Source organism: Amblyomma maculatum, chromosome 11 (genome assembly GCF_055883805.1).
Source record: "Amblyomma maculatum isolate TAMU_Amacu chromosome 11, ASM5588380v1, whole genome shotgun sequence".
Lineage (NCBI taxonomy): Eukaryota > Metazoa > Arthropoda > Arachnida > Ixodida > Ixodidae > Amblyomma > Amblyomma maculatum.
The window spans coordinates 870735-883892 of NC_139354.1; the positions used below are offsets into that span (position 1 = coordinate 870735).

General features: G+C 44.3%; 1 protein-coding gene across 1 annotated transcript in view; it reads left to right on the forward strand.

Moving 5' to 3' along the window:
• The window catches only part of LOC146172637 (potassium voltage-gated channel subfamily KQT member 1-like), a 199384-nt gene that overhangs the window by 44291 nt on the left and 141935 nt on the right, over positions 1 to 13158 (forward strand). The window contains exon 3 of the mRNA XM_084585629.1: positions 6833 to 6923. Within this exon, the coding sequence (XP_084441755.1) occupies positions 6833 to 6923 (91 nt within the window). The remainder of the gene's footprint in view (positions 1 to 6832; positions 6924 to 13158) is intronic.

Consider the following 13158-nt stretch of genomic DNA (forward strand, 5'->3'; position numbering starts at 1 on the left):
CCACAGGTCACAATGTGGCTATATAGCTTTCCTATGTTAGCGCTTATGATGTACCACCACTGTCAACCTGGCAGGTTGCTTCACCTTCAACGAGCCACAGGTCACAATGTGGCTATATAGCTTTCCTATGTTAGCGCTTATGATGTACCACCACTGCACATTTGGTCTTTGACGGCAGATACAGCATGATGTGCTCTCTCTTGTAGTTGACGGTGTCCTCGACTTCATAGTCTCCGCCGCAGTGTAGTCACTGCAAGACCATATCAAAATGCCTAAACCTGAGCCTAACCGAAGCAAAACCAATCAAAACAACACATTCGCTTAGCCTAACTTGGTTTGGAAAGTAATCAGCAATTTTCTTGGTGAAGGTGGGAGGTTCATTGAAAATTTTTCTTATTATTTATTCCTTTTTCCATGCAGTGCTTCTTGTTCCTTTATGCATCTCCATTCGCGCACCGTCAAAAAGTACGGGAATTGAGGCATAACTTGTGAAACTTCCAACTAGGGATATAATGTCCAGTTAATTTACTGAAACGAAACGATATGTGCAACTAATGTTTTGGTAAGTCCACGAAAGAAATGTTCAGTTTACTCCAGGGTATAAAACTTATGGGACTCATATCAGACGGCACTCATGTGGCTAGTATTTCAGTTATTGCACAGTTGCCTAAACGTCGAATGAAAAAAACTCGAGCGGCTTGCCATGAAGGCGGAGATATGAAACTGCACTGTTCTTTATTCGCGGTAACGCGTCCTTTGGTGGAATAAACGGATCGTATATCTATACTTCAGTTGCAATATGAGCTTGAAGCTCGATATAAGGCCCGAATCTCTGTCGTATGCCTGTACTTTTGCGTTTATTAGTTCTGGTGGCATTGTTTTTTTAACAAACCATTCTAGGACAGCACGAAGCTAGTGAAAACATATGTTTTAAAGTTTAACTGATATGAAATGGCTGCTATTTTTATTCTAGAGCCCCAGTACCACAACATTCGCGGAAAAAAAAAATTCACAATGCATATCATTTGTTACTGTCTAAATAATATATATTGCTCGGGTTGAAAATGCTTGCCGCGGAAATGCTAGCAGCCCGAGCTGAAGAAAAGCCAGAAAACACTTCCTAAACAGTGCAAGTTGCGTACTCCAGATGTATTACTGTTGCCGAGGAAAACGTCAGTTTTGAGTGCGGCTCTTGCAGTCTCTCGAATTCCTTGCAAGCTGTCGGATTTTATGATAGGTTCGCACTCAGGGCGGTGTCGGGGACTGGCACGCATTCACACTGCAATGGTGAATTGCATAGCCGACTTTCATTCAGCGTGATAGACGATGGCATGTCTTTTGAATAGAATTCAAATGCAACTCGCAACTATGAGCGCAACTCGCATCGAGAATTGTAAATACGGCTCGGCGCTTATTTCTGCGACTTCCGGCTCAAAACTGAAGCAACCTTATTTTTAAAATTTTTCTGCAGCGAGGTACTTTTATTCGCTTACATTCAAGGCCATTTCGTTTTATAGGTTTAGAAATATTTTACTAGGTGACGTATTGCGTACAGCGGCAATACAGTTGCAAATTTTGGCGTTCACGGAAACAATGAGGTGCGATATTATGGCGTGAATATTATTAAAGGTCACCTGTGCATAAAGAGAGATCCTTCTATGGATTGCTGTTGTGGTAATTAAATAATGATGGCTGGCTATTATAGCATGATACATATTTTCACACCTCTTTCTCAAAGTAAAAAAAAATATGTGTTGGTCCGCTGATAATTTCGGGGAAATTTGCATTTTCGAAAAAGTTTGAAAAGGAGCATACCTGTAAGGTGATTGGTTTCTGCTCCCTCAGCGAACTCTATTGGCACAGCAAGCAAACTCGAATAAACTTACAAGTGCGAAGTACTTCGTGCGTACCCGTGGCACTGAGATAACACGACAAGATCGAGTTAGAGGAATACATTACGGTAAAGCTGTTTCAGTGCATATGGTGTGCTGGTTTGGGAGACAAATTAAGTTTGAGCGCAAGATTTTTGCTTGGAGTACGCCAACCTTGTACTACGAAGACTCACAAGAAATGAAAGCTGATGGTGACAAAGGGATTAAAAGACAATTGAGTTTCATCGTGTCATAACTCCTGTATTAAAGGAGATTGGAACGACAGTTTCCATGAATCCCCCAGTGTTGAACTACATTTAAATGAAGGACAAAAATATATATTAACCCCCTTTCAAGCATGAGAGCATGGCTACAAAGAAAAAATAATACAACTTTCAGGGCAAAATTGTTCTTAATGAAAAATTCGCCCTTTTTAGAGGATTGATTCCTGCGTGGCTGAAGAATGTTGAGGAAAGTATTTCTGCCAAACTACCCATTCGCTATGAAAGCTGTCCTGTTCGGTTTAATATTTATGGAGCTAAACTTATCAGGACGGCTCACCTCTCCCAATAGAAGCACCAGAAACGACCAGGCGATGCTGCATTAACTGCAATGACGCAGGTTTCCTCTAGGACCTGCTAGGAATGGTACTATACACACTGTCCCGTAGTATGAGATTCCGCGTGACTAGTAAGGTGAGCAAGAATACGACATGAGTTTACTAATTGGATTACACGGCCTATTGGGACGTGTAGGTAGGACCTTAACTGGGAAACTTTTGTTCCACACGGTATTCGGTTTAACTGTATGACTCTGCAGAAAAAGGAATCTTTTTACGAACATTCCAAGACTCTGGTAAATATTGTTGATATAATGCCTTCCCTTTCAATCTTTTCAGGTGCGATGCATATATTTGTGTCTTCTCTCAGCCTTAGTATTTATCCCCCCATTTGATTAATGACTTGTAAATATTATTTGTGCATACTCCTTCTTGCACATAACAGTGTGAAACAAATGTCTTGTCGTAAGGAAACATATTCCTTGCAGCTTATTTGGTAAAGCGGCTGTTTCTGGCAAGCAAAGGTCTCGGGTTCAATCCTGAAGCGCACAATCTTTTCTCAGACTTGACTTCGGATTCCTGACGGTATTTTTAGATTAGTGCCCAACGACGTGTTATTTTATTAAAACTTTACTGACTTTCCGTCGAAGAGTCTAAAAGTCTCCTAAGAATTCGCATATTTTGTTTCTATACCTCTATTCCTGCAAGGGGAATATGACATGTGCAGAACGTTTTCATGAATTTTTTAAAGACGTTACCAAACTATTTATCCCGAGAGAGCCTTTCGATGATTATGCAGACTATGTATAACCAGACACGCGCCTGTAATCCTAGAGCAAAGTGGGTAAGATATACAGCACTTTTCATTACTGAAAGACGTCAATCTTGATGGCCAGGATCGACATAAGGGCCTGTTTATTATTTCTAATGCGTACCAAGATCACTGTTAATTGGGAAACTATTCGCACATTTGGTATTCAATGCAAAGTTAAGCGTTGGTATCAGGAAAAATTGTCTCTTCAGCCTAACTCGGAATAATTTTTTTCAGAAGGATCGATAACTGGTACCGAATAAAAGTAAATAATTCAATATTACGCCATGCAAGAAAGTTGGCGAGGCGCGAGGTCTTTTAACGGTATCGGATATTACAAAGACCTTTATGTCGTATCTATTGTATTCAGTTCGATCACAGACAATCCAAAATATTAAGGCGACCAATTTGTAAACACTTGCAGCAGACTTCAAAGTCCCTCTTGAAATTAGCTCTTTCCTTAATGCGCAATTATACAAATCATGTCATGGGGCCAGTTCCATTCATCTGTATGTAGCTTTGGCCGCAACGTTCCTTTTCACGTTGTTGTAGAGATGTGTAAAACATTTTCACGGTGTCCGGTATTCATAACAAACATGTTACTAACTGGACATAAGCCATGATGCTACATCCCAGAGCCATAAAACAGTGTCTTGTAGTCGCCTCAAACTGATTCAGTTTTCCCCCACTTTTTATTTTTGGAAAAACTCGATTAATAACTGAACAGATAGGAAGCGGCTGTTGAAAAGAAGGGCACCGGAGAAACCTTTTTCATGGAGACACGGATGCATCTTGCATAATGCGACAATCACAAGGTTAAATACTTCAGAGCGTTATTCTTACCGAGTCCTTAACTTTTTTTTTGTGAGTAGTCACATTTTTAAGACGCCCCTATATGCGCGTTATGCTTTCCTGATATGTTAGGAAAGCATAAATGAGAACGCACGAACAGTCGCGCCCTATGAACCCCTATACACCCTATGAAAGACAAAGGCAGCTACTGCTTTTTTATTTTTACTGAAGCAGAAAAAAAAAAGGTACAAATGTCAGTGCTATTCAGATACGCTGATGCGCGAGACGTTACGCAAGGAATAACGCTGTTAGCATGGTTTTCATGCTTGCATAACATTCACGCGGCAGAATCTATGACTTATAAACCGGAACAGCAGTGCTGTATTCTTGTACAGAATTGTAACGTGCGAGATCAAATGTTTACAAAAACAAAATATATTACAGCAGCCCTTCCTGAAGTTTGTTGCAATGTTCTTCGTCTTTTTTTCAGGGAAATAAACGATTGGCTCAGGAACCGGCTCTGACTCTTACTGACTCTAATCCGACACAGAGATTTATTGCGGTTTTATTTATTGTATTTTTCCGCCTCGTATATAAATTTATTCGAAGTATTTCGACGTCTTAGTTGGGAAAACCAAATTGGCTGCAATGCATGTGCATCAATGTATGCATCAAAGTTTGGCGGGGAACTGTGTGAAGGCAGCAATACTTATTCGTGTTCAGCACAAAAACACTGAGATAACCCAAACGCTTTTCAAGCCTATTGAGCAGTGACGTCTAAATGCTTTCGGATTGGTTCCTTTTCTTAGGCCTGTGATTCTTTACCAGGTATTAGGCAGCATGCGAGATGATTGCTTTCTCTCCCGCTGTATCTAGCAGTGGTAAGTTTCTAGCAGTGCAGGTTCTTTAACATACGCACAGAAGTACACAGAGCTACTTTTATGTTTCACCTCCGTGGAAATGTATGTTCGCCACTGCCAGATTTGAAGCCAAAAGTTCATAGCAACAGCCACCATGACTTAGCATTCCGTGCGGAAGATTAAAATAGTAATTCCTATATTCTAATTGGAATAATTTGAATTTGCTTTAGTTAAGCGGCACATCCAGCGACTCAAGCCATGAGAAACAGCGACCAATGAATACTTGGGATAGACGAAAGGTAGTCTACTCGAGCAAAAATGCACTGACGCAAGTGTACGTGATTACGATTGAAGTTAATTGAGTGACTGATTGATTGATTCAATGATTGATTGACTGATAAACTTTATTGGGGAAAATTGGGAGTTAGAGTTAGTGGGTTAGAAAAGAGCAGTGGCCGGCGGTCCTCTGTCCACGAGTCCCTTGGCCTCAGCAGCGACTCTGGCTCGCTGCACCAGCATGAGTTGATTCTGCTCGTCCGCGTCAGCTAGGAGGTCCTTTCACTGTTTAGGAATAGGGCACACTATTTTAGGCATTATGGGGCTTGCCTTGCGACCCCATGTTGTGTGGTATTGTGTAGCAGTGTTTCCGCGCCAGACACATTCGCTTTTGTGTCGTGCTGGCCATATCTTGTGGTGCACGGCTCTGTTTGAATCTGTTTGTTTGTAGGCGCTTAATTGTAGTGGCTTGTTGAAACTTAAAACGGCTATACTTGTACAAGCTCAAGCCTATCCGCTGCAGGCAGCGTCTCTACCTCTATCGTTCGTCTTCAACCTAGCCAGTTTTTTCCCACAACATAGCTGCATTCGTCATTTTAAACATCATTGCATGGTATTGTGATTGATATAAAACAATTGTTTCTGTATTATATGTCAAATATTTGTATTCTTGTAAATATTAGGTTCTTACTTAACACGTCCTGTAGAGAATAAAATTTGGCGCACAAATCCATAACTTTTTTACAGTGTTCTGTGCCTCCCCGGCCACACGAGATATGCCGTCTAGTCAGGGCAATGCACTCTGTGTTTTGTATCAAATACAGACTTCTACTGTAAATATTATGCAAACATCCTTCTTTCATTCATCAACACAAACCTGTTAGGTCCAAGATTGTGTCCCCTAGGCTCTTTTTGCGCTGTTCTGACAATTTCATTTTTTGGGCGCGATCAATATCATGTGACTTTTTCGTTTACTACATCTGGAAGAACTTGTGATTTCTGTATGTGCGCCATGTGTATAAAGCATATTTTGGTACAAATAATATTGTGATATTGCCTTCCTGTACGCTACTGAATGACTATTTCAAATGTGTTTATTAGAAGGAACGAAGCTAAAATATTCATCAGAGTATTATTTCGGAGAAAGAATTTAGTAAGTTAATTGACTTAATGCAGGAAAAATTTTGAAGTGATAAGACGCTGCTAGTGGGGATTTCTCTCTGTGTTCGCATCAAAATATATACACTTGCAATTACTGCCGCTTGCGTGAGTGGACAGCGATGTTCTAGGAGAGGTCTTTAAATTGCCTCTCGTGTGTGTATTTTGTTTTAGATTTTTAAAATTGTATCCTACGCGCTTGCACAGCAAAAACGCAATAAGCTTACAACTCAAAGGAGCTTCAAAGGCATTGCCGTGCCATTTATTACAATGCGGTCTCAGTGTAATCAAAACCTGAAATTACGTTCGAGATGACACTAAAAAAGCTCCAAGCAACTTTTTTTTACCATGTTTTCAGCTTTCTTAAATTAGCTTTTCATGAATGCTTCCAAGTGGAATGCCAATGCCAAAGCATGCGGCCTTTAAACATTTTTAAAATGAATGTTCATCGTTGTCGTCGTAGTATGTCTTGTAACATTTTCCTTTTATCTTTTTTGCTTTGCAGATTTCTAGTTGTTTTGATTTGCCTCATCTTCAGCGTCCTGTCAACCATCGACCAATACAGCGATTTTGCCATGTCATCTTTGTACTACATGGTAACGTACATTTCGCTTCCATTTAGAACAGATATTATGCGGTGTTAATAAATACACACAAAGCTATAAAACATCAATGTTAGAGATCCTAGAATGCTGACGCGCTTTCGCTTTCTGGTAGTGTATATTTTTCATCTGGCGCTGATATATATAGTTTTCTGCTGTTTGTGTTCAGTTTTTGTTGTTGCCTGGAGCGTCGGTACGACAAATTGCGATTTGATGCATTTACGAGAGGTGCTTGCATTTCTTATATAACGCCAAGAGACAATGGAGCAGAACTTTTTCGCTCATGCTTAGCTTAGACTACCTAATATTACAGATGAAAACGAAGAGATGTTAACTGCGCGTATTATGCAAAGATGCCTCTCATTTTCAGTTCTTTATGTCGTGATGTAACACATTTCGAAAGAAACAGGTGACCGAGAAGTAAAAGACAAGTAACAAAAATGAACGGTCTGCTCGAGACATTTTTTATTCGCTCCTCTGTTGCTTCATCTAGTCCAGCCAAGTGAAAGCCAGCGTACTCCGTTAATTGGGTGCACACCCATGACGCAGTTTTGTTCCTGAGATGTGATCAGCGGCGCTAAAATGCGTCATGTCAACTACGTCCTCGGGTTCTGTCATTTGCTAGCGCTAGTGCCGGTCTGCCAATGCTCCACGCTTATTGGGAGGGAACCCAGTTGCTTCATTTCAATGATACTGCCCCACGTATTTCAATTAAGTAACGTTACTTCGCAAAAATATACTAAATTTATTGACGTCTGATAAAAGAACAAACAAGCGGACTCATCTGCGCAAAATTCGTAGACATGAATTCACGTCCTCTCACCTAGTACAACCAGTTTCGCTTTATTAACATCAGGAATGATTGTGTGACATGCGTATTGGATATCCATCCACCTTTGAAGGGAGTGTCACACCTTTTACTATAGTTTTGGAGGTGCTTTCAGCAGAAATGCCCTGCTTGAAAGGCTGTCAGCAAACTACTGGGTGCAAACAGAAGGTCCGCCTCCACGGGGCGCAGGAGTAACCAAACAAAAAAAGATCAGCATACGTGACCGGTTCCAAGGACGCCGCAGCGTTAGCGCATGGTGCTGCAGTTCAGCTATTCGCCGGTAACGATAGTCTTAGACTGTTCTTACTCTTGACAGTCATAGTGACGTTCAGCAGAGATTCATCTGCTGTGAAGAAGTTTCGAGCGGAAACTGTAGTGTGCGGAGCCGCAAATCCCGTTTCCCGGGTGTCGCCGGGAGACCTTAAGACTTCCTCGTCTGATTATACTTCTACTTAAACCTCTCAGGGGTTTATAAAACGATATTGATTAAAAAAAAACTGATTTATTTATAGGAAGGGATATTACCTCGTCTTCTCTTTAATCTTCTGGCTGAGGATAAAGATACCTTTGAGCGGAACTCCAGAGTTCGCTGGATGTCGGTGATTGACCTTCAAGGCCTCGCAAAAGGAAACTAAATATAAAGTAATTGGTTCACAGGAAGGGAAAGGCGCAGTATCTGTTACACTTGCTATGTGGACACCTGAACCGCGCCGTAAGGGAAGGGATGAAGGTGGGAGTTAAAGTGGAAAGAGAGAAAGGGGAGCCGTAGTGGAGGGCTACGGAGTAATTTCGACCACCTGGGGATCTTTAACGTGCGCTGACATCGCACAGCACACGGACGCCACTTAGATAGTCGTTTTGGTGGTAAATTAGTACAGCCCTTGTGCAGTACTTTCATAACAGAAAACCAATCAGAGCAAAGAGAATTTGTACAAGTCAGGTTCTAACCCTGGTACGTAGTCTCAAGTAGCCGAAAGTCTTAACCACTGAGCCACAGAGGCATGTGCTTTAGATTGTTGTATAATCAGGTTAAGGTAGAGTTGAAACACCGCCATTTTTATTTTTTTCTTACATTGTACAATTAAGGCGTAAGTGAAACCCGAAAATTCTCCACCATGACATTTTTTTTTTTTAGAGATGGTTGGTTGGTTGGTTGGTTCATAGGAAGGGAAAGGCGCAGTATCTGTCACACTTGCTCTGTGGACACCTGAACCGCGCCGTAAGGGAAGGGATGAAGGTGGGAGTGAAAGTGGATAGAGAGAAAGGGGAGCCGTAGTGGAGGGCTACGGAGTAATTTCGACCACCTGGGGATCTTTAACGTGCGCTGACATCGCACAGCACACGGACGCCACTTCGTTTCGCCTCCATCGAAACGCAGCCGCCGTGGTCGGGTTCGAACCCGGGAACTCCGGCACAGACCAACGCTTTTTCGCCACCGGATTTCATTCGGAACTGGAAGACATCAAGTGCTGGATCCCCTGGATGCCATATTTCAAGCGGTAGGACCATTTTTTCGGATCTTTACCGGACTTGAAAGTTCCAAAGCGGGCGCCAGCCCGCTAACCCTGACGGGACGCCCAGCACGACATCGGGAGAGCGTGGGACGCTAGGCTTATTGACGACGGCGGCGCCTAGCACCGACGCTTCTTCAAAGAGAGACCATATGGCAGGGCCAAGCCAAGCCCCAAGTGCGTCGCCACAACCACCAAATGCCTTTCTTGACGAATTCCAAGGGATGGATGAAGACGACTTTGGAGACGCCGAGTCAGGAAGCGAAGACGGAATGCCGTCAGATTCCTCATCGGAGCGCGCCGGGTACAACAACGATGCCAGTTGGGAGCTTGTTCAATCCAAGCGCCAGAAAAAAAAAACTTCAGAGACAAGGACAACGGAAAGGCACGGGAACCGGCCCGGACGCCCAACCTCATGATCGAAAATCACTGGGTAATGCGACCGGCTGCAACAAGACCGGAGAGGTGGAGCAGAGGAGGCCTAGGCGAAGACTGCCGCCACTCCCCAAAAATGACATCAAAATAATTTTTCGACCCAAGAAAGGACTCATGGTGAAATCACTCACCACACACCAAGTAGCGCGCGCCGTTATCATGGCGTGCGGCCAACAATGCAAGGACGAGGACATACTTGTAAGGCTTCGCACAGGATCAAATATCATTATCGTTAGCACCCCACATGAAGAAACGGCTCACCTGGTGCGGCGCATTACCCGCCTTAAATTCGCCGGAAAGTCGTACGAGGTCAACGCTTACGTGGCAGCTCCGGAGGACGTCTTTCGCGGCGTAATTCACGGTGTTGACCCAGGTACGTCTCCCAAAGAGCTGAAAGCACACCTACGAGTCAGAACTCAAGGAGTAACCATTCTCCAGGCAAGGATGCTTGGAAAATCCAAGACCGCCGTGATCACGTTCGACGGCCCGATCTTGCCGAAATTCGTAATATACTACGGAGGTGAACTACCGTGCTACCAGTACCGCCCCACGAGGCAAGTGTGCTACGTCTGTTTCCAGCAAGGACACCGCTCCGACGTGTGCCCCACACCGGACATTATTGTGTGCGGACTGTGCGGAGATAAAAATCCGACGAAAGACCATGTGTGCGAGCTCAAGTGCCTAATATGCGGTGAGGCACATCGCACCGGATCCAAAGAGTGCCCCGAGAGACTGAAAAAAGCAAGACCAAAGCACAGCGGGGAAAGAGGGCGCAGTGGCCAACGCGGGCGACCACGCAAGCGATGGTTCAGCTCAGAAGGAGAGACCTCGAGGAGCCGATCAAGGTCCAATTCCTTCCCACCTCTGTCGCCGGCCGGTTCACAGGAGGGGAACAAACAAGAAAAGCAGAAAACGAAGCTTTCCCAGAAAGGCGGCAGCAAGGTAAGCTGGGCATCCACCATTGATCCGCACTCGGTAGAAAATAGTAACACAAACAATACAAACAACAAAAATATTCCTGTCAAAGAAGCTAAAGACGCGAGCAGTGATGCACTCAGACGCGAGCTTGAACTCGCTCGACTTGAACGCAAGGTCGAGGAACTAACAAAAACACTAAAGACACAACAGCGGGAGCTTGAAATCACTAGAGCCTTTCCAAAACAGCCACAAGCATCCAACAATGGAGAACTTGAAACACGAATGCAAGAGATGATGCAGCAGATGATGCAGGATATGATGCGGCAAATCCAATCTCAAATGCAACAGATGCAAGCACAATTTCAGGGGCAGATCTCAGAAATCAAAAGTGCTTTTCGAAAACAAAGACATAACGAAAACATTAGGGAAAGAGCGTACAACCGTCCAGCGTTAACGGCGTTCGCTGTCGAACAAGGCAACAGCACGAACACGTAAACATGACCAAGACGCGTCAGCAAGACCAAGAAAACTTAGAAATTTGGCAATGGAACTGCTGAGGCTACCGCAAAAAAACAGGCCCTACTAAAACAATACATAAACACACAGCTTACACCCCCCGATGTGATTGCGCTCCAAGAGACTGGAACCAGGCCCTCTTTACAGGGGTACGATGTTTACGAGAGCCAAAACGGAGGTAAAGCAGCCGTTCTAGTCATCAAAGCCATCACCGCAATCAGGCACGATACCATCGCCGACACGGACATCGAGCACGCGCTTGTCGAAATCATTCCGAAAAAGCGAAAGGGAAGGAGCACATTCGTACTAAACGTGTACAGCCCGCCAAGACAAAGAAAAGCCAAATTCTTCGAACTCTTCCACGGAGCGCACAAGCTGGCCAAAGAAAATGCACTCATTATCGTGGGAGATTTCAACGCCATGGACACGAGTTGGGGATACCGGAAACAAGATATCAAGGGAAGAACATTAGCGGACGTAGCCGAATATTTTGGCTGTAAGCTAATCACAGATCCCGCGACCCCCACGAGAATCGGTAATAGTGTGAGCACGGACACTTGCCCGGACCTCACGTTCGTAAGGAAGAGCAAGGAGTCACAGTGGGAAAACATGATGGAAAACCTAGGTAGCGATCACTTTATCCTCCGGACGCGAATAGCATCGGAAAGGGTAAGATGCCGGATCGGACAAGCAAAACTCACGGACTGGAACGCGTTCCGCGGGGCTTGCAAAAAATCTGAAGGCGGCATTCAATCACTAGAAGACTGGAGCGGCATGTTGACAGAAACGCGAGACAAATGCACAAAAAGTGTAAGACGAACAACAACAACGCCCGAAGTAGACGGGCACCTTCTGCGACTATGGGAAGCCAGACGCTGTCTCACCAAAAGATGGCGGAAGCAAAAACACAACAGGAAACTAAAACTAAAGATAGCAGAAGTTACGGCAAAAGCTGAAGAATACGCAGCGCAACTCGCGAGACAAAATTGGGAACAATTCAGCGACTCGCTTAAGGGAACCTTAGGTACGGCCAGAACCTGGAATCTCCTAAGAGCACTAATCGATCCGACCAAAACAAAATCAGAAAACAATAAAAGCATCCACAGATTCATCCACTCCTTCAAGGGTTAGGACACCGACCTTTTAGAGAAGGCACGAAAAAAATGTTTCGGTGATCGCAACCCCTCACGATACCAAGGAAACTATCGCGGAGCCGAAAACGAGAGACTCGACCGCCCAATAACTGTGGAAGAAGTTTATGCGGCCATAAGGAATACGACCAGGAACACGGCAGCAGGAGCCGACAGAATCGACAATGCCCTGATCCGAAACCTGAGTGACGACCTCATACAAGAGCTCGTAAGTTTTCTAAACAAACACTGGGAGGCGGAGACGGTTCCCGAAGACTGGAAACACGCTGAAGTAATTATGATACCTAAACCTGGCAAACAGCTCCAAATTGAAAATCTCAGGCCCATATCGCTCACGTCGTGCCCCGGCAAGCTTTACGAGCGGGTGGTGATGCTCAGACTGCAAAATTTCATGGAAGATAATGAACATGTACCCCATACCATGTTCGGCTTCAGAGCAAAACTCTCGACGCAGGACGTGCTGCTTCAAATACAAGAAGATGTGCTCCGCAACGTACCCCGAACAGGTGAAAATGTCATAATGGCCCTTGACATCAAGGGAGCATTTGATAACGTCAGTCACGAAGCGATCCTTAGAGGCCTAGACGACCTGCACTGCGGACGCAGAATCCACGGGTACGTCAAAGCCTTCCTGTCAGATAGAACTGCCACCATCGGCATGGGAGACCTTCGATCGAACAAAATTCACGCGCCAAACAAAGGAACACCACAAGGATCAGTCACCTCACCTATCCTCTTCAATATAGCTATGATAGGTCTAGCACGAAAACTAGAGAAGATCGAAGGCATCAGGCACGCCATGTATGCAGACGACATAACAGTCTGGACGAACACCGGTTCCCTCGGGGAGAAGGAAGAAAAACTACAGG